This window comes from Ochlerotatus camptorhynchus, unplaced genomic scaffold (assembly GCF_037179485.1).
Source record: "Ochlerotatus camptorhynchus isolate MF236.1 unplaced genomic scaffold, CSIRO-AGI_Acam_v1.1 ptg000365l, whole genome shotgun sequence".
In the NCBI taxonomy this organism is placed as follows: Eukaryota; Metazoa; Arthropoda; class Insecta; order Diptera; family Culicidae; genus Ochlerotatus; species Ochlerotatus camptorhynchus.
In genome coordinates this window covers 1,030,626-1,051,033 of record NW_027040853.1, presented here as the reverse complement: position 1 = coordinate 1,051,033, position 20,408 = coordinate 1,030,626, and the positions used below count along the sequence as shown (strand labels likewise).

Sequence of the window (20,408 nt, the reverse complement as noted above, 5' to 3'; positions counted from 1 at the left end):
CAGAGAGCATCGTATCTGCCCTCGGTCACGTACGCGAAAGTAAGCGACTGCAGAATATGCTTGTGCGCTACCATCCACAAAGATATGAAGCTCCAATGAATCGAAGCAGTTAGGATCGTACCTAGGAAAGTAACATCGCTGGATTTTCACGTTTTCCAACTCCTTCAGCACTTGCAGCCACGCCTTCCAACGCCCAACAAGTTCTTCAGGGATCTGTTGATCCCATTCCACGTTTGTTTTCCACACGTCCTGTATTAATATTTTTCCCTGGATCACCAGCGAACCCACCAACCCTTTTGCTAGTTCTTGAAGCTCTCCTTGTACGCCAAGTTTAAAGCAGAAGACGTCTTCACCGGGCAACCACGATATCCCCAGCAATCGCTCAAAACCACTCTGACTGTTCATCGTTAGGTTCTTCACTGTTGCTGGATTGATCTCTCCAATAGCTTCCAGAACCTTGCACCTGTTTGACACCCAATTCCGAATATGAAAGCCTGCTTTTTGATGCACTTCCGCTACTGCCAATGCCAACTCAACCGCCTCTTCTTCTGTGTCGACACTGTCGAGATAGTCGTCGACGTAATGCTTATTCTTAATTGCCGCAGCCGCCTGTGGATATTCTTGCTCGTGCTCCGCCGCATTCAGATTCTTTACATATTGAGACTGTGCTGGCGAACAGGTTGCCCCGAATATAGCAACGTCAGACGCCATAGTGACCATGGGCTGAGATGGGGAGTTACGGAAAACGAATAAAAGTGCACTTCGATCTTCTTCTCTGATCCCGACTTGCAAAAACATTTCCTGAATATCCCCAGACATCGCCACTTCTCGTTCACGGAATTTGAACGTTACGCTCATTTGCGGGGTCAGCGATCCGGTCCCTTTAGTAACATCGTGTTCAACGACACACCATTTACTTTGGCGGCCGCGTCCCATATCACGCGCACTTTGCCAGGTTTATTGGGATTTAAGACTACCCCAAGCGGCAAGTACCAAGTACGGCGTGGATCAAACTTAGCCCTTTCTTCATCGGTCACTACGTGGATGTACCCTTTAAACTCGTAATCTGCTATCTGTTGACGCACGCTGTCATACAGCTTCGGATCCCTCTCCAGGCGCCGCTCGAGACATTTCAGTCGTCGCTCGGCCATCGGTCGGCTGTCAGGGAACTCGAAATCGTCTTGTTTCCACAGCAGCCCTGTCTCGAATTTTCCGTCCGTCTTCCGTATCGTCGTTCCTTCAAGGATCAAGCGCGCCCGTTGATCATCCTTGCCTTCCAAATTCGGTGCAACGGCGACACCTATGCTTTCCACCGAGAAGAATTCTCGAACGTAATTATGTAGATCGAGCTCGGTTAATTCCGCACAAATGTGCATCTGACGATGTAGAAACTGATTCTCTTCACCACGCAGACAACCGCAAACAACCCATCCGATGCGAGTTTTTGCAGCAATAGGCTCTTGCTCCTTCCCTTCACGTATTTTGGCAGTATTTAGTAGATGAATATTATTTACTCCAATCAGCAGTCCTGGCGTAGCCCTCTGGAAACTCTTCACCGGTAAACGTTGTAGGTGCTTGTACTGTTTAGCTAACTCATCTACATCAATCGATTGTTCCGGAAGCCCCAAGTTCTCAACTGTGTAGACTTCTGATAACTGATACACCTTTCTACTCCCAGGTTCCGAAATACCTAGCTTAACGATTTGAGTTGTAGCCACTTTCTTGTTGATTCCGCTGGTCCACTGCATGCACAAGGATTGCACCTTGCCATCGACCCCAAGTTCGTCAGCTATTGATTGCTCTAGGAGAGTTGTAGATGATCCATCGTCAAGAAATGCGTAAGTGTCGATGCCTGTCTTGCCGTACAACGTGACCGGTAGTATTTTGAATAAGGTCGACGTAACTGGTTGTCGGTGGACAGTGACAGTGGCATTCGTAGTAGTCAAAGGCTGTTCCGGCTTAGGGTCGTAATGAAGTAGCCGATGGTGACGTTTCTGACATTCGTTTACTCCACAAACTTCGCCTTCACATGGCCAGCGAGTGTGTGCGATCAGACATCTCCGACAGAGTTTCTTTTCCTTCACCACTTTCCAGCGTTCGTTCACTGAGAGCTTCTTGAACTCGACGCACTTCTCTGCGATGTGGTCATGCGATTTGCACAACGGACATTCCTTTTTTGTATCGCTTTCGTTGCGCTTTATGTTCGATGTCTCTACCCGTTGATCACCTTTAGGAAGACTGGCAGATGATCCTTGCTTCTTCTTTTCGTACGTAGTATGTGTGTTCACATATGCTTTTTCCTTCGCCTTAGGTTTTTCATCTTTCTGATGCTTTGAAATCGGACAAACATTAGTTATTCCACTAGTAGCGGTCGTGACTCTTCCCATATATTCGCCAAACGTCCTCAAGTTGACAATCGGCTGTTGCTCCTGGTACAGTGCCCAGCTGAATTTGATGTTGGCTGGAAGTTTATCGACGAGCTCTTGTAGTAGAATGGGGTTGGAAAGGTGATTTTCCATTCCAATCGCTTGTAGATGTCCACACAGATTTTGGACAACTAGACCAAACTGGATTAGAGTTTCCAGCTTGTCCGCTCTTGGTGCGGGAGTGGCACGAACTTTGGTCACCATGTGATGCACGATTTGCTCGGGCCTCCCATACAAGGTCTGTAGAGTTGACATAATTTGAGGTACTGTCGATGGGTGTAGCAGAAAGCTGCTCACCGACTCCTTTGCGATTCCTTTCAACGAACGTTGTAGACGCAGCAAATTTTCCGAGTCTGAATAGCCACATGCATCTGTTGAATGCTGGTAACTACTTACAAAGAGAGGCCATTCAGTAGGATCCCCAGAAAACGTGGGGAGTTCCTTTGGGATCACCTGTCTAGCTGCTAGCTGTTGACGCGTAGGTCCGTATTGGGCATTCAAGAAATTAGTCCTACCGAAATTGTCTAACCCTGGAGGGTGGTATTGATTAAACTGCGTTACATTTGTCGGCCCTATCTCTCGATTTATGGTAAAAGTGCAAGGTGTTCCTGCTCTACCCACCGTACTAATGACACTAGGACAAGGTGTCTTTCTATCCGCATACGCTACAGAATCTGCTTCGAAACTATGAAATCGAGAATCACTCACCATGGACGCCAGAGATGTACCACTTCCCGTGGACTCCGGTAATGCTGCATGTGATGGATGTCCGATTTTCTCTCGTAGAAGAACCGATTCCAGTTGCTGAGCAAGCTGCTGCTCTCGTTCTTTAAGTCGCCGTAGCTCTTCTTCTCGCGCAGCATGTTCTTGCCGCCGTTTGGTTTCCAGTGCCTGATATCGTTGCTGACTATCCTCTAGTTGTCTTTTCAATGCGTTTTCCACTTCCTGTAGCTGTTGCCGCTCTCCTGCACGCTGCTCCTCCAGTCGATTCAGTCGGTTTACAAGTTCTATTTCTCGCCTTCGCCTCAATTCGTTCTCCTGCTGGTGTTCTAGTTCCATGTGACGTTGCCGTTTCAAGTTCGATTCAATTTCGTGTAATCGATTCTCTAATTCCTTCTTCTCGTCGTATGCTTGCTGCAGTTCCGCTTTGCCACGCTTTTGAAGTTCATTTGTCTCACGCGTCCATTTTTCAAAGGGGAAATTCAATACTTGGAAAGTTTGGTCCTGACTCCTCCAAAAGCCGCGTGTATGGTTGAATGTTTACCAAATGCAACTTGGGGAAATCTTCCTCCGGACTGTCACCAATAGTGATGCTCTCGATCGTACGGGGTACAGATGCCCGTTGCTCGTCAGCAGCTGGTTGCTGATTTCCAGCAGTGATTGCGCTACCACCCAACGGAGTAGACGAACCAACAGGGATAGACTCTTGTGGTTCGACCGACTCTGGAATGTTTTCTTTCTCACTACCACCGACGGCGCCGGTGCGGGAAATATGCTGCTCAACCCATTTCTCCACCTTTAGTATACTACTACTGCTACTACGACGACTCACAAAGCTCTCAATGTCATCGTCCTGCTGGCGGAGCAACTCGTGCTTTCTAGCTATGAACTGCTTTTCCCGCTCCAGTTTCTCCTTAGCGGCTTTCTCAATCAGCAACTTCTCCTGCTGTATCCGCTCCTGTTCTACCTGCTCTTCAGCTCGCCTCTCGTCCTCCAGACGTTGGATTTCACGGTCAATGTGGGACCTACGACCGCTTGTAGCACTCGATCGACCAGATCCCGACCTAGCTGATCGCTCTGGTACTCTCTTCGACGAACACTCCGCACAGCAAAACTCCTTCGAATGGACAGTATTCGTATCCATCCACCCTCGCGCACGAAAAATGGTTCCAACGCTTGCATCCTCCGCATTGGACCATATACAATTCTGCATTGTTGGGTTGTCCAGATCGTGTTCATAAGTACTAAGATGTTCTTCACCGAAGAGATTAGACTGTTTGGCAGCCTTGGTCTTGGAACGAGTCTGACGAACAAACGATTTCTCCATTCTCGGTACTCTATAAATCTTTGAGATTATGTTGAAATTATTTCGGAGGTCTTCAAAGCAACTCGTCTGTGTTCCCGATCAAGATAGCTCAAAGCTGTAAATTTATTTAAGGTTAGGATAGCAACAATATAAATTCATGTTTTCTTACATTTAGTCTCCTTACACAATGTACCAATGAATGTAACAAATAAAGAATTCAATTTTCTCTTATCCAGTGTAATAATATATAATGTTGCACTCGATTCACCAGATAATGACAAAGCAATTCTACATTTGACATTTGTATCGTCTGACAATTCGACTGACATTTATCCAATATATTCTTCTCGTCCACGAATACTCTCACGCTGAAACAAGGGACCGCCCGGTGACTGCATTAACCACAACAGGTAACAATCACCAACAGAGAACTACGAATGATACGGATAATTTCAGTTCTAGTCAGTGAAGGTTCTTGATTGCAATTCAATATAGATGGGTAGGTATTTAAGCTGCTACGCGTACGAACGGTGTGCGCGGAGAAAGAGGAATTTGATTTTTTAAGAAGAGCGATAGACCGGTCATCAGTTTTTTGGGCACATCTCTAAAACGGTATGAGACACCATCTTGAAATTTTCACCGAAAAAAATTATAAATTTCCAAAGATGAAAACATTTTTTTTTATAAAAATCCATGATACATACGATAGTTTCCACAGCTTTTCATTTGAATTTTATTTTATGGTGAAAACCTTCATGTGAAATTTGTTTCCAAATGTATTTTTTTTTATGAATTGTTGGCAAAATTGCAAGTATTTTTTGTCAATTGACTTTGACTGTGCGATCAAGCATCGCACAAGTTATGATTTTTTGAAGTTGGTGGTGTCCGAGAAAATCGGAAAACTTTAACTTAGATTTTCCCAAGGGGCTGGTAACTCTGCAAAGTGTGTCAAAATCAAACTTAGGCACACCCGGGCACAGTCGTTGGTGCTGTTTGGCACCCATGGTTACAATTTTTATGATATTTAAAGTTATTGGCAACACTGAACTTTTTCTGTGCCTGCGCAGTGTGCATGTGTCAACATTTGTTATTGATTTTGCCACAATACAATCCAATTTTTGCAAACCGTGAATCTCCATCAAGTCCCGACAGTGATTCTCCAAAATCGAATTGAATTCCGAAGAAGTAGGTACATGAAAAAAATCAGGGCAATCGCTTGCATAGCAACACCACTCAGTCAATCTCAACATTACCGGCTTCAGCTCCGTTATTAAAGTCGTTACTCAGACTCCCGTGACCGGAGGAAAGAACGTCCCACGAGCGGTTCTGATCAACCTTGAGCCGGGAACTATGGATTCGGTCCGAGCGAGACCATTTGGACAGCTGTTCCGACCGAATAACTTCGTTTTCGGACAGTCCGGTGCTGGTAACAGCTGGGTCAAACGACACTACACCAAGAGTGCCGAACTGGTGGATTCTGTGCTGGATGTTGTCCGAAAGGAATCCGAGGGTTGCGATTGCCTGCAGGTTTTTCAGCTTACGCACTCGCTCGGCGGTGAAACTCTTACAGGTAAATTTTAAATCTTTTGTAACGTTTCCAAAATGACCATATCGAGAAAATGGCTTCTGAATTTTGTTGACCTAAAAGATAATCCTATTTCACGACTTTCCATTTTCTGGTTGATTTTATAAGCTTGACATATAGTTAATAGTGTAATCTATCATCGTGCATCACTAAAAACTCAAAAAAAGTTTTCTTCGTCGTGAAATTGAGAAGAAAACATCATACGCCCTGATAATTTCATACATGTTGTTACCCCCCAGATCTTCCACCCTTTGAACTGCCAACACTGGTGATACGCCGTGGAAGTACACCCTCGGGATTTTTTGTTTGTTGTTCCGCCTTGGTTCTTCGTTCGCAAATTTTGTGAGAGTGGAATTACGCCCGGAGATTTTTTGGTCTTCTTTTTGTTCGTTGTTTCCACGTGAACTATCAATCGGATGCATTTCAAATGAATCGGGCGTGACTAGATACTACAGAATCCAAACATTTGGCATATTAAAACGATATAATTCGTAGTTCTGGTGCAAGGCGTAACAACCAGATTCATCATAGATTTGAAAGTTGGAAATACGCCATGTAAGAAGAAACGTTTTTGATGATTTGAAGTGATATTTTCTTCTACTTTTTCGTGTTTATCGAGTAGTTTGTGAACTATTCTCTCTATATGTGGCAAAATATGGTTTGTTTACATTTTGGCTCTTCCGCCCCTTTCAAATGTTAGTCTAGAAATATTCCGTTTCCTTCAACATATTATCGGTATCAAGGGTAATAAACAATCGGTTTTTATCGGTATTTACTATTTATTAAATTTTATATTATAGCCGTTTTTGAAAGCGAAAATTTTAACGATTTGAATGGGAATTGCTTTCTCAGTCTTAAAGCCCTTTTAATTTTTTTTTAAATTTTTTTTTTAAATTATCGTTGTCCTGTGATGGTGAGTGGTGATCAAAATTGTGACCAAGTAGTGTTTTTTTCTTCAATTAAATATCTTTAAATGAAACCAAAATATGGAAAACGACTAAATCATTGACCATTGGCGTCTTGCAGTGAAACTTTTCCAAGCTTTCGCCATCTACATTTCGAAGTGAGAACTACTAGAAGGAGGATACTTTCCAAATTCCTCAAGTAAAACAAATGCTTTTGGGGCGAATCGGTTCAAAAAGAAAAACTAATAATTTCCCGTGGAAACTTTTGCTTGAATCGTGTAAGAAAACGTGTTTACAAACTAACTGTTATTATTTCGATATGGATCGGAGATGTTTTCATAAAAAATTATGCATAACAAGTTTGCACCCACAGGAAGAGGTTACCTCCTGCGCAGCTGCATTTTTCGGAAAATGGTAAATATGTACGATTACCACTAAGATAAAAGTGGAAATTAAGTGAATTTACTTAGGAAAGATTGTATCATGCTGGTGATAATGGAGAAATGGTTGTATAGGACGCCAATATTCAATAAATATTCATTTTGGCCTTTTTAGGTAAAAATATTGATACTCACAATTTTCGACGGAAAACGCACCGGAACTTGATTTACGCAACAATCACCATGCTATAAAATGGTGCTAGATGGTCTTCAAAGTGATAACAAGATGACAAATCATCATTATTTTGAGTAATTGAGCAATTTACTTCTGTTTACATTATATTTACGATGCAGCGTTGATGGAGCCGTGAAATTAAATGAATAAATCTTATGAAAGTTCATCTGGAAAAGTCAAAGATACACATCAGTCTGATCGTGAAAACGTTTTCTTCTTCACTTCGAATGTTATATTGGAAGGATTTTACGCAGGCTTGATTAAAGTTAGGCTTTAATGCTAATTTTCACGAATTTTATATGCAGTCTGTCAACCTTATCATCATCATGCAGTGGCGACATCTACATTGAGCTTTTACGGCAATCTTCCAATAACGACAAACAATATTTTCCCTTGAAAAAAGCCACAACCTACGGCCGAAATGTCGGGCTGATTAAAGAGCCTAATTTATATAAATTCAGCAAAGTTCAAAGCAAAATTTTAGCTTTTGAACTATGATTGGAAAGTTCCGGATGAAAACTCCGGGGAATGTTTATATTAGTTTCTGAAAGGAGCTTAAAAAACATCCAGAGAAAGACGAATGAAGCTCTCCTGGTAAAGTTCGAGAAAAGCTGAGAAAACCTCCGGGAAATTTCCAAGACACGAATTTAGAAACTTGTGGCGAAAATTTAAATTTACTATCGAAAAAAAAAATCGGATATCACATCCAAAGGAAGCCAGAAAAGTTTCGGAAGCCGGAAGTAAATTTCCAGAATAAGAGATGAACTAACCTTAGGCTAAAAATCTCTAAAATAATGATCTAAAAAAAAAATCCCGAAGTAGCCATTTCCAGGGAAGCTAGAAGGAGCTCGGAAAAAAACCTTCCAATAGAAGTCGAACAAAAAACCTTTGGCTTATGGTCAAACTTCCAGAAGAAGACCAAAGATATTTCTAGGAGAATTAATTGAACTTCCTGGAGAAGACGAAATAAACTTCCTGGAGACAAACTTCTTACGGTAAATTGGAAGAAAGTCGGAAATCATAACGCTTACGGAACAGTCGTAAGAAACAAGGATATCATTCCGAATGAAAAAGATTCCTGGGGGATGTTCTAATGATCCAGAAAATTTTCCTGATATTAAAAAAACATCCCTGAAGACTCCGAAATTTCCCTGAAGTTTTCGGAACATTCCTTTTTGTAATTTTCCTGAAATTAGGAGCTGTTTTGGAGTTCTCTGGACATCCTTGAAACGCTCGAAACTTCCCTGATTATAATAAGACTACCGGAAGGCCTCTGGACTTTCTTGAAGATTACGAAATCTCTTAAGTGCTCGCACAATTTTCATGAATTTATTGTAACATCAGCATTGAAGTTCTCTGATCTTCCTGATTTTTTAATTTTTAAAAGTTATCGATACTGCCATTAAAAAGCATAGAACTTCCCATAAAATGTTCCCACAATGATCTAATGTTCATGTAACTTCCCTTACGTTTCCTAAATTTGCATGAACATTGCTGAAGTTTTCGGAAATTGCCTGAGTTTCTCGGAACTCCTTTATAATTTCATCAATTTCATTGAAATTAATTGATCTGCCCTGATGTTCTCTGACTTCACTAAAGTTCCAGAAAACCATTAAATTTTCCTGAAGTTCTTTGGGCTTGTGTAGTTTCCAAAATACTTATGATGTTTCCTTAAGTTCACTGGAGTTCGCTGGACTATTCTGAAATTTCCGGGTTTTGAATTTTAGGAGAAGTTAATGAAACTTTAATTCATTGAAAATTACACAAAAGTCTGGACTTTTCTGAAGTATCAGAACTTATTAAATGTGCCTGCAGCTAGTGTGGATCCGCAATAAAAAACTGATAGCATCCTTGAAGCTCCGGGAAAGTTAAAAAAAAACTGGCGGGAGAAGATGAAAGAATCATTCGAGCGAAGGCTGGAGAAGCTTCCAAGGTAAGGTGGAAGAAAATTCCAGGGAAAGTTGGACAAAACTTCAGGAAGTTTAAAAATGAATAAAGGCTTCCGGAAGTTAAATAAAGTTTGAAAAATATTTCTCGATTGCCTAGGAATTACCGGAAAGAGCCATCGACTATTTATCGATTGATGGGTAGCCAAGGAAATGCAAACATTAGTCGAAAGAGTATCAAGCATAAGGCATCTTAGAGATGATTGTTTAGAGTTTTGAAGGCTCAAAAAATATGAGGTTTTCAAAAAGATACAAGTCTCTCACAAAAATTTTCTCCGCAATTTGAGCGCGGCAGGCAATAATAATTTTGATTATTTAAAAAAACGGTATAAGTCGGTATAAAATTTTAAAAATCGGTATTCTGAAGGACCTTATCTGTATATCGGTATCTAGTTTGGAAATCGGTATAAATACCGATAAATCTGTATATCTGGCAACGCTGTTTATACAGCTGCTACATTTTTTTTCTTTATTTACAAGGCTTTCAGCCATTGGCTGGTTCGCCAGCTGCTACATGGCTTTGATCTTCCGTTGGTGTTCTTCGTCTGTTCGTCGCTTGGAATGGCTTTGCGCTTAGCGCCTTTCGATTCCGAAGAACCGACAGTCGTGTCTAGCACAAAGCGTCGACCACTTTCATGACCGCTGTCGCTTTCCGGCTCCGGCCGCCCAAAATCGTCGTCGTCAAATGAGTTCTGAGGTTTCGAAAAACAAAACAAAATCAAGAGTTGTCAAAATACCGGGTTGCCATACAATTCATTCTTCACAAGCAAACAAAAGTCAGTTCAATTACTTCTCGGCACTGCTGTGCCAGCTGCGGCACACTGAGGTACACTGAGAAAACAGTTAGCGCAAAACAAGTGTGTAGAGTGACCACCCAGTGAGTTTTCCGGAAAAAATGGCAATCCTGATTTTTTTTAAATTTATACCCCGTTCTCATTACGCTCTATATCACGTGATATAGCGAGATGAAATCGATATCAAAAAGAGGTGTTCACTTAACGGTAGCTTGATATAGTTTGTCATTTATTATATTATTTCGAGGTATACCTGTACTGCCGTTATACGCATAAGAGTCCCACGGTGCATAAGGATCGCATAGAACATGGGACAGTTATGCGTATAACGGCAGTGTACTTTCCATACCCAGGGTATAATCAACCGGTGGAAACTAACGATTTAAAATTAGCTCACTAATTGACTAGCCTATTGGTCCCAAGCAAATCGATTACCGTACCCCATAGTATAAATTTCAGTACTACACTATGTTTGTTTTGATTCACTATGAAAGTTTGACAGATAAAATTAGGGGTTCGTGGAGTGCATCGATTAGCTTGGAACCGAAGATAGTACCAGAGCTGAGCCAAAAAGTTGAGCTCATTTCTTCGGGACCTTCTGGTCTTAGAGTTACCTCTATGCCATAACTGTAGATCCTCCAGGAGTTTCATATTGGCGATCGTCTAATCTTCATCGAGTTCAAAAGCACCGAAGGGGTTTTCATTTCATGTATCTGAATAGATTTGTTTTTTTTTTTTTAATATTGGTAACAATTTGCAGAGTATTTTTTGTTATTGTTGTAGTATATTTTTTATCTGTGAATCTTAGGCCTCTGATAAAGATAATAGTTGTAATGAGACATTAATGAAGGTCTAAGACTGCTTCAAGTTTCATATCGGTTATGAAAAGTATGCCATAAAACATAATTGTATGTTTTGTTTTGGTTTTATTCTGCAGTTATAAGTAGTGATATAGAACCACCTTACAGCTACCGCTGAAACTATGAAGTCTGAGTTTTAGTTTATTAGTCATAAAACAGTTTTAAAGACGACTTGACGGCCTGATTTTATGACAAGCACACAAAACCATAATACAACCACAGGCTGTAGGGATGCTATGATAAAAACAATTATAAAATAAATAAAATAAATTATAAATAAGAATAAATCTTCCAAGCATTTAGATTGTTACTTGGGAAACGAGTTTTAAACGTTATTTTTAACAATTTTAAATTTTACAACTGTCGAGTAGTTTGAAACAATTTTGAAACTCAGCATTGCAAACGGTCTTAGATTCTTCTTAATGTATCTACACTAAACGTCACGTTGCTAAAGAAAATATACAATAGTCTACAATATCTACTAGGAGACAAGATACCTGATCGGTGCACTGTTGTGCTTCGTAGCATACCGAATACAGGACGACTAGCTGTATCACGCTTCCTATTGTACTGCATATCTGCAAGTTTACTTCGACGAAAGAAAGATTTATTTTTCCGAAAAAATAACTGTTCAGCCTTAGGTAGATTAGCGCCGATGAAACGATATACGTGTTCGTCGTTAAAAGTATCAACCGAAAGGACATTCTGCTGGTGAGCAAGGTTTTTTGCCGAATATATAAACCATACGCTCTGGATACACTTTTGAACTGCTTGATCCTCGTCGTGGTTTGATCCGATGTTCGTTTGCCTAGTTTGACGATGTCTTTCAAGTACTCCTGGATCGTAATGAATATGCTATCGATGTAGAGCATATTAAGCATGAGAACCATTTCCAGAAAGTAGAACACTATGTAGAAAAACAGTTCATCAAGTTGTTCACCGTAGAGCACCACAAACAAAGGCTGACTGGCTTCATAGTAGATGTAGAAGGTCACCAGAAGAACTATTTTTCGCAAGGATTTCCGATAGATGATTGCTTCTGTTTTTGAGCATGGAATCTGCCAACTTCGAAGCAGTTGCATGAAGCGTTGGGCATCGTAGTAGTTGTTGAAGATGCTACCGTATAAACTAACTACTGTGATAATTATTCTCATGACGAACGCAATGGACCAAACATATGATTTAGGGAGTATTCTATCTTGAATTGATACTCCAAGTACAAGCAACGCTATAGTCGGTGCAATAATGTTGGAAAGAACATAGACCAATGTCCGTTTCGCGTTGAACTCGTAGCGTCGATTCGTCACGTTGTATTGATAGGTCACTATGCCGAAAAAGTGGAATAGATTGGTTGACTTCATGGCTTACGTTATACTGGAATGCTTCCATTGATTACTTCCGTGTCATTCCATTAAGTAAACAGATTTTTCAATTAGCGTCAACAGAAGGGCTCTGTTGTATCCCTAATACGTCATGTCACGTCACTCATTTTTTTATTGTTATCGTGACAGAAAAATGACAAAAAGTGATGCTCTCAGCTACGTCCGTCACGCGACTTCGTAATCGCTCGCATCACTTCACTAGCCACATCCTGGCGAAATAGCGTATTAATGTTTATTGTAAGTGTTTGCGTTTCAGTTTTGAGTATTTTTTATTTCTTTATTTATTTAGTTATTTATTTATTTATTTATTTATTTTTATATTTTATTTACTTACTTAGGGGAAATGACGGCTTCGGCATGACAGACTATTTTCGGCAACCCAAATTGAAACACTATTTTCACTGGATTTTCTTACGAAAACACTTCGCTGAATGCATGCAAACGATTCTTTATGCTTTCAGCTTCAATTTGACTATATTTTTACCACTGAGAAAAAGCAATCTAGCAAGGTTTTCTTGAAATGAAACACACGCACTACAAATTGTAGCAGATTTCGAGTTGCCGATAATAGAACAGTAGATTTACATGCAGTTCAAATGGAACGGTTGCCGAAGAAAAACTGGTTGCCGACAATACTCGCTCTCACTAGAGAAGATTGGAGCTAAAAGCGTTTCAAAACAGTTTTTGACCATTCTTTCGACTGAAATTGTTAGAGCAGCTGGCAGCACAAGATTGTAAACAAACCAATACTGCAGATGTGTGCGTTCCTTAGAGAAAAAGGCTATAGAAAGAACGTCACTGCTTAGGTTGCCGAGAATACGTAAATTCCCCTACTTATTTACTTACTAACTTGCTTATTTTATTTTTTTAAACTATGCAGTGCAAAAAATCCTAAATTTTCAAGGAAAAATAGAAGAACGAATGGTTCTATCTACAAACCATGAAAACCATAAAACACAAATATAATTAATATTTTTCAATACAAAACCTAATTTTTTTTAATATCATTATATTTTTCCCAAAAACTATTTTTAATTACCTTTCATTTTATAGATTGATCTTTAAAATCGTCAAGAGGGTTTGAATGTCATTTTGAAAAAAAAATCGATTTTTTACCACTCAAACATGTAAATGGTCACAAAAAAAAATATTGGTCTAATATTTTGCGATAAGGAACAAAACTACCAATTTGTTCGATATTCTGAGAAACAATATATCGTTTTGCTATGGAATGGCTGTATTTTAACATAAAAATAGGCCATCTATGTAACGGACAAAAACGGGCAAACCAAACCATCCTCATTCAAAATAGTATGCCTTTGAACTACAAAAGACAGTGATTTCATTGGGTTCTGATTAGAAATACTCAGAGGGAGAGATGGGTGGAGAAAACAAAATACAATTCGGCAGCAGGGATTTGTACCTACAGAGCAAAAAAAAAATGTAATATCGATCAACGCAATTCAAGCTAATGTATGAAATAATGATGTAATAGCAAAAAGCAGATACAATATTACATCAATGGATGTAATTTTGTTCGCAAAATCGATGTACATCGTACAATGTGATATTACACAACCGATGATGGATTGACCTGCTTGCAGCAGTTTCGATGTAATATTCAACAATTTTTTTGCTGTGTACATTATCTTGCAACCCTTGCTAGAAGCTAGCATTTCACATGATTTTTATTTTTGATTCGATTTACGTGCAAAATAACAATTGATTACATCGCACCGAGAGCCCTACAGCATAATAACGAGAATCCGTCACCAGTTGGTACATTCTGATGTTGCGGCATAGGATTTTATACGTCTGTAGCGCTCAGTGCTGGATTCATCGGATTACGAAATGTAAAACAATACCAAGCTTGCCTTGCTAGTGTCCGGATTTGTGTTCCTCGTATCGACCTTCACTTGCCGGAATATGTATCTATGTCGCTCCGTGAATCTCGTTGCAAAATGCTTAATTAGTTGTAAAGAAAATTAGTAATAAACAAATATATTTTTTGAAGTTTTTAACTAATTTTCAAAACCTCAAATTAAATATTATTTAGAATTTAAAATGAATACAAGATGTTATTACGGTGAAAATGCGTATTTTTAATTTTAAAATTTTGTTTTTCCTATCCAAAATGTTACTTATCGTTTTAACTATATCACTTTGTCTACCGAGGATGATCTTTAAACAAGGAAAAAAATGATTTAGTTGTCTTCATCTATGTGATTCCTAATCTTCTATTCGTTGTTCCCTAGTTTGAAGTGGTTAAGACTAGGGTTCTGATGCATGGTCATTATCGGTGTCATTCCTTAATTTTGTTGCTAAGGAATCCAATTTTGACTGACAAAGGGGCGCGCCTTTGGAGGGTGTTTCAACACTCCGAAGGGTATAAATAGCGGGACCTTTCAATTAGAGTCGGATCCTTGCGATAACTGCAAGAGTGACAACTGTAAAAAAAATCCAATACTTCATCATTTCTCAATAGTGATGGAGTAATACCATAGAGGTAACTCTAAGACAAGTAGGTCCCGAAGAAACGTGCTCAACTTTTTGGCTCACCTCTGGTACTATCTTCGGTCCCAAGCTTGTCGAATCACCCCTCGAAACATAGGAAAAACCAATAACCCCTCATTTTATCTGTCAAACTTTCGTAGCGAATCAAAACAAACATTGCGTAGTACTAGAATTTCGACTAGAATAGGGTACGTTAATCGTTTGCTTGGGACCAATAGGCTACTAAAGTGGTGAGCCAATTTAAAATCGTTAGTTTCATATTGATTGTTGGTAATACGACATGCACTAAACTAAGGACACGGGATATACTACAATAGTTCAATTTACTGGTCGCAGTAGTGTTAGGTCCCGAATAGAGGAAAAAAAAACTATATCATATTTTCAAATCAAAACTTTGTTTTGAATTGAAAAGAACCCAATTTTAATGCCATCACTGCCGACAAGTATGACAGTAATACAATTTATTTTGAAAGTTTTAGCTTTTAAAAGTAGTGAGCGGACAACTTTTGATTTAACAGTTGGCTGACTTTTGGTTTGAAAGCTAACCACTTTCTACCAAAAAGAACCAATGCAAACTTTTAATTCTACCAATGGATTTTTTAATTATAGCGACGATTTTTCTTTCTGTGTAGGGTCCAGATGTGGGAGCTGCCTCCCTGGCGTCGGTAGCATTGGTGCTCAGCACGGAAAAAAAGATCGACGGAAAACAAACCAAAGAAAAAAAAATCCAAAAACTAGGGAAAATGGATGTAATGTTGACCTAAATGCCCCTTATTTGGGCCCATACATAAATTCAGCAATCGACTAAATTTTCAATAGCGACCAAACATATCAATTAGACGCGTTCATCTAGATAAAATTGATAAATAGCAGATTTTTAGCGATGGGCTTAATATTAGATCCATAGGCCAACATTAGAGCCATTTCCCCTAGTTGAATTTGAGAAGAACACGAAACATAAAGGTGATTGAATTTCTGTTCGATTGCAATACTCTCAAATTCAATCTAGGAAGAATAAGAAATCCTTGAGAAATCTAATTGGAATGTTCAATTGGCTCAGCTTTTGACAGTTCATTTGGCTCAAAACATTATCTCCGCCCATCTCTCCCTCTGAGTATTTCTAGTTCTGATAATACTCGCTATATTCATAGTCTGGTGGATAGAATCAGTGGAACCAATTGAGCTGTCAAATAGCGTAACCAATCGAGCAAATCATGACTAACAGCAGAAAATAGCACATCAGCTATTGCGAACAAAGCTTCGGAAACCCTTTTCTCGTGACTGAAGGCTCGCCTACGCAAACTAACACCATCTTGGGTTGGGGAAAGTTTCCCCTATACGAAGATGCATGTAATTTGCGTTCAATTGGCGAGGAATCAATAATCAACGATTTATTTATAAAAGTTGTCTGCGGCCCTCTCCAAAGGGGAAGTTTGGTAAAGAGAGATGATAGAACTGATTTGTAACTTCCTAAAAGTTGTCTAGCTCGCTTTCTACTTCTATATGCAATTTTCACACTGCCGTACTCTAAACGGAACTATCAATTCTATACTTTCATCTCCTCATCTATCGTATAAAAATTACCACTTTAGACTGTTATTTGAAAATAGCATCTTCAACTATGTAAATCGTTGACTTCACGCAGAAGTAATACCAACAATCAATATGAAACCACAAACGAAGTGACAGACGACTAACTGGCGAAGAAATCCATTAAAATAATGTGGTTCAATGTAATAGAATTTTCTTGGAAGCTTGTGCCATCATCCACCAGATGGGTTAGTTTTATTGTTTTGATTTGACCAAATTTGTTTTTGTGTACAATGATTCTTTGACAGTGTGCAAAGAGTGTATCATTTTGTCATTTTTTTATGCATTTCAGTTTTGAGTAGAGTGAAAGAGATAGAATCAAAACATTCTAATACATTTGGTGAAAATGCTAGTACAATCCAGTAGTAGTGTTGCCATGTGGTACAATCCAGTAGTAGTGGTGTTGCCATGTGGTACACTGAAAAATTGAAATAGCAGGTTAGTCACCAAAGTTTTCGAGCCGCTCCGTCTGTCACTTCGTTTGTGATGAAACTATCGATTTTAAATTGGCTCACTACTTGACTAGTCTATTGGTCCCAGGCAAATCGATTAACGTACCCCATTCTACTCTAAATTCTAGTACTACACTATGTTTGTTTTGATTCGCTATAAAATTTTGACACATGAAATGAGGGGTTCGTGGATTTTCCTAAGTTTCGAGGGGTGCATCGATTAGCTTGGGACCGAAGAAAGTACCAGAGCTGAGCCAAAAAGTTTATCACGTTTCTTCGGGACCTTCTAGTCTTAGAGTTGCGGACGGTTATTTAATGAATTCATCGGTAGCGCAACCGCAAACCAGGAAAGTCGTTTGGTTTTTGTAATTTAAAGTTAAAAAATTGCTTCTCATCTCAGAACGCCCGGTCGAAGAAATCCTCATCCGAGGTCGAAGGGTCAACAAGCGATGTCGATTCGAGGAGGAATCCATGGACAATCCCAAACATCTACACAACGCACAGGCCGTGTGAGCGATGACGAGGACAAAGGAACGAGGAGTAACCTTCAGCAACTGCAGTATTGATATCCATTGTTATTTATGTACATACTTTTGTTTTGATTTGCATGTTAGGAGATACGAGATTTTTGATTTGTATAGGTATCGATGTATATAAATGTAGGTTGAAACTAGGTATTTCAAGGCGGCCGGTATGTTCGCACCGGACACCACTTTGACGAGCTTCTACCTAGAAAATACCAAACCACTGCAAGATCACTCACTCGATCATGAGTGACCCGAGTAGGTAAACAGTAGGAGATATACCTAGTTGACCTATTCTACCCAATGTCCCTTATCAATCTATCCCGTACCATATGGATCGCTTAACGATAAATGATAGGGCCGAGTATTGGCTTTGACGACGACTCTGTAGCTCTTATGGCTCCTATGGTAAAATCCGTAAGCAAACGTCAGACTGTGCGTGAAACCTGGCGAACTTCGTACTATCAACCGGTGGAAACTAACGATTTCAAATTGGCTCACTTCTTGACTAGCCTATTGGTCCCAAGCAAATCGATTAACGTAGTCGAAATTCTAGTACTACACTGTGTTTGTTTTGATTTGCTATGAAAGTTTGACAGATAAAGTGAGGGGTTCGTGGATTTTCCTATGTTTCGAGGGGTGCATCGATTAGCTTGGGACCGAAGATAGTACCAGCACAAACGAAGTGACAGACGGAGCGGCTCGAAAACTTTGGTGACTAACCTGCTATTTCAATTTTTCAGTATACCACATGACAACACCACTACTACTGGATTGTACCATAGAGGTAACTCTAAGACTACTGGGTCCCGAAGAAAATCATTATTATTTTTGGCTCACTCAGTACCAGAACAACGGTCCCAAGCAGTCCCAAGCTATTTCACTCACCCCTGCATGTTCTGCATGAATCCACACACCCCTGATGTTATCTGTCAAACTTTCATAGCGAATCAAAACAAACATATTGTAGTAATAGAATTTCAACTAGAATAGGGTACGTTAATCGTTTGCTTGGGACCAATAGGCTACTAAAGTGGTGAGCCAATTTAAAATCGTTAGTTTCGTATTGATTGTTGATTGTACCACATGGCAACACCAACAATCAATACGAAACTAACGATTTTAAATTGGCTCACTACTTGACTAGCCTATTGGTCCCAAGCAAACGATTAACGTACCCCATTCTAGTTGAAATTCTACTACTACACAATGTTTGTTTTGATTCGCTATAAAAGTTTGACAGATAAAATGAGGGGTTAGTGGATTTTCCTATGTTTCGAGGGGTGAATCGATTAGCTTGGGACCGAAGAGAGTACCAGAGCTGAGCCAAAAACTTGAGCACGTTATTACGGGACCTTCTAGTCTTAGAGTTACCTCTATGGCAACACTACTACTGGATTGTACTAGCATTTTCACCAAATGTATTAGAATGTTTTGGTTCTATCTCTTTCACTCTACTCAAAACTGAAATGCATAAAAAATGACAAAATGATATACTCTTTGCACACTGGCAAAGAATCATTGTACACAAAATCAACTTTGTTCAAATCAAAACAATAAAACTAACCAATCTGGTGGATGATGGCACAAGCTTCCAAGAAAATTCTATTACAGTGAACCACATTATTTTAATGGATTTCTTCGCCAGTTAGTCGTCTGTCACTTCGTTTGTGGTACCAGAGCTGAGCCAAAAACTTGAGCTCGTTTCTTCGGGACCTTATGGTCTTAAAGTTACCTCTATGATGGTACTATCAACAATCAATACGAAACTAACGATTTTAAATTGGCTCACTACTTGACTAGCCTATTGGTCCCAAGCAAACAATTAACGTATCCCATTTTAGTCGAAATTCTAGTACTACACAATGTTTCTTTTGGTTCGCTTTCGTTTGATAGATAAAATGAGGGGTTAGTGGATTTTCCTATGTTTCGAGGAGTGAATCGATTAGCTTGGGACCGAAGAGAGTACCAGAGCTGAGCCAAAAAGTTGAGCACGTTTCTTCGGGACCTTTTGGTCTTAGAGTTACCTCTATGATACTATCCTTTCACTCCACCGAAAAATCTCATAAGAAACTGTCAGTTTTCTAGAAGAGACAATTTTTCGACGGTGCCGATGATAAAAAGGTCGCACGCACTTAGATAGATCCCTAGAACATTATATAATTTAGTCCGCAATAAACCTTTCGCAGGAACAGTACTTTTGGTTGAAGTACACATGTTCGCGTGTGATTATTTTGTGCCTTGTCAAGTGAAATACAGTCCAACTTTACCCGGTAAAGTACTCGCGTGTTAAGTGCTTTCTGTGCGCGTTATCCGACGACTTTTGAAACCACTGATTAAGTCCCTGATTGAACAAGCTTTATATTGCAAAAATGGCGATTGGTGGACTCGTTGGTTACTTGGGAATAGATCACGCTCGATCGACTGACAGAAAGGAATGAACAACGATGATAATAATTGGATTAGAATATTTTTAATTGGAACGAACAACGATGATAATAATTGGATTAGAATATTTTTAATTGGAACGAACTCACCAAATAAATCCACGACAGATGTTCAGTTATGCGAATTGCCCCACCTTTGCATTTCTTTGGTCCAGAAAAGTATAAAAACCAAGGGGTAGGTCACTCCGCACACCAATCTTAGGTCATATTTTTGTCAGTGTGCCGCAAATATGCCGATTGTGCCGGTCATAGAGCAAGCTGCGATTGTTTGTAAAATACTCATCCCGGCAACCCGGTATTTCTGACACCTTGAATGTTTTGGTTTGAAATCGCAAGGATAAA

At 39.6% G+C, this 20,408-nt stretch overlaps 1 protein-coding gene across 1 annotated transcript; it reads right to left on the bottom strand.

Annotated features, from left to right (window-relative positions):
• Window positions 1-866: 866 nt before the first annotated feature.
• Window positions 867-4,473, bottom strand: LOC135709839 (uncharacterized). Its single transcript, XM_065232252.1, has 3 exons — window positions 3,691-4,473; window positions 3,135-3,581; window positions 867-2,666 (listed from the first exon to the last, which is right to left on the bottom strand). The coding sequence occupies exons 1-3, from the start codon at window positions 4,471-4,473 to the stop codon at window positions 867-869; spliced, it is 3,030 nt and encodes a 1,009-aa protein (XP_065088324.1).
• Window positions 4,474-20,408: the final 15,935 nt, after the last annotated feature.

Excerpts from the sequence above, each read along its gene's own strand:
- LOC135709839 (XM_065232252.1), bottom strand. The coding sequence starts at position 4,473 with ATGGAGAAATCGTTTGTTCGTCAGACTCGTTCCAAGACCAAGGCTGCC. Across the intron at positions 3,582-3,690 it reads ATTTCCCCAAGTTGCATTTG|CGTGGCAAAGCGGAACTGCA; the intron begins GTAAACATTCAA and ends GAACTTCAAAAG. Across the intron at positions 2,667-3,134 it reads GTACATCTCTGGCGTCCATG|ACCTTGTATGGGAGGCCCGA; the intron begins GTGAGTGATTCT and ends TCAACTCTACAG.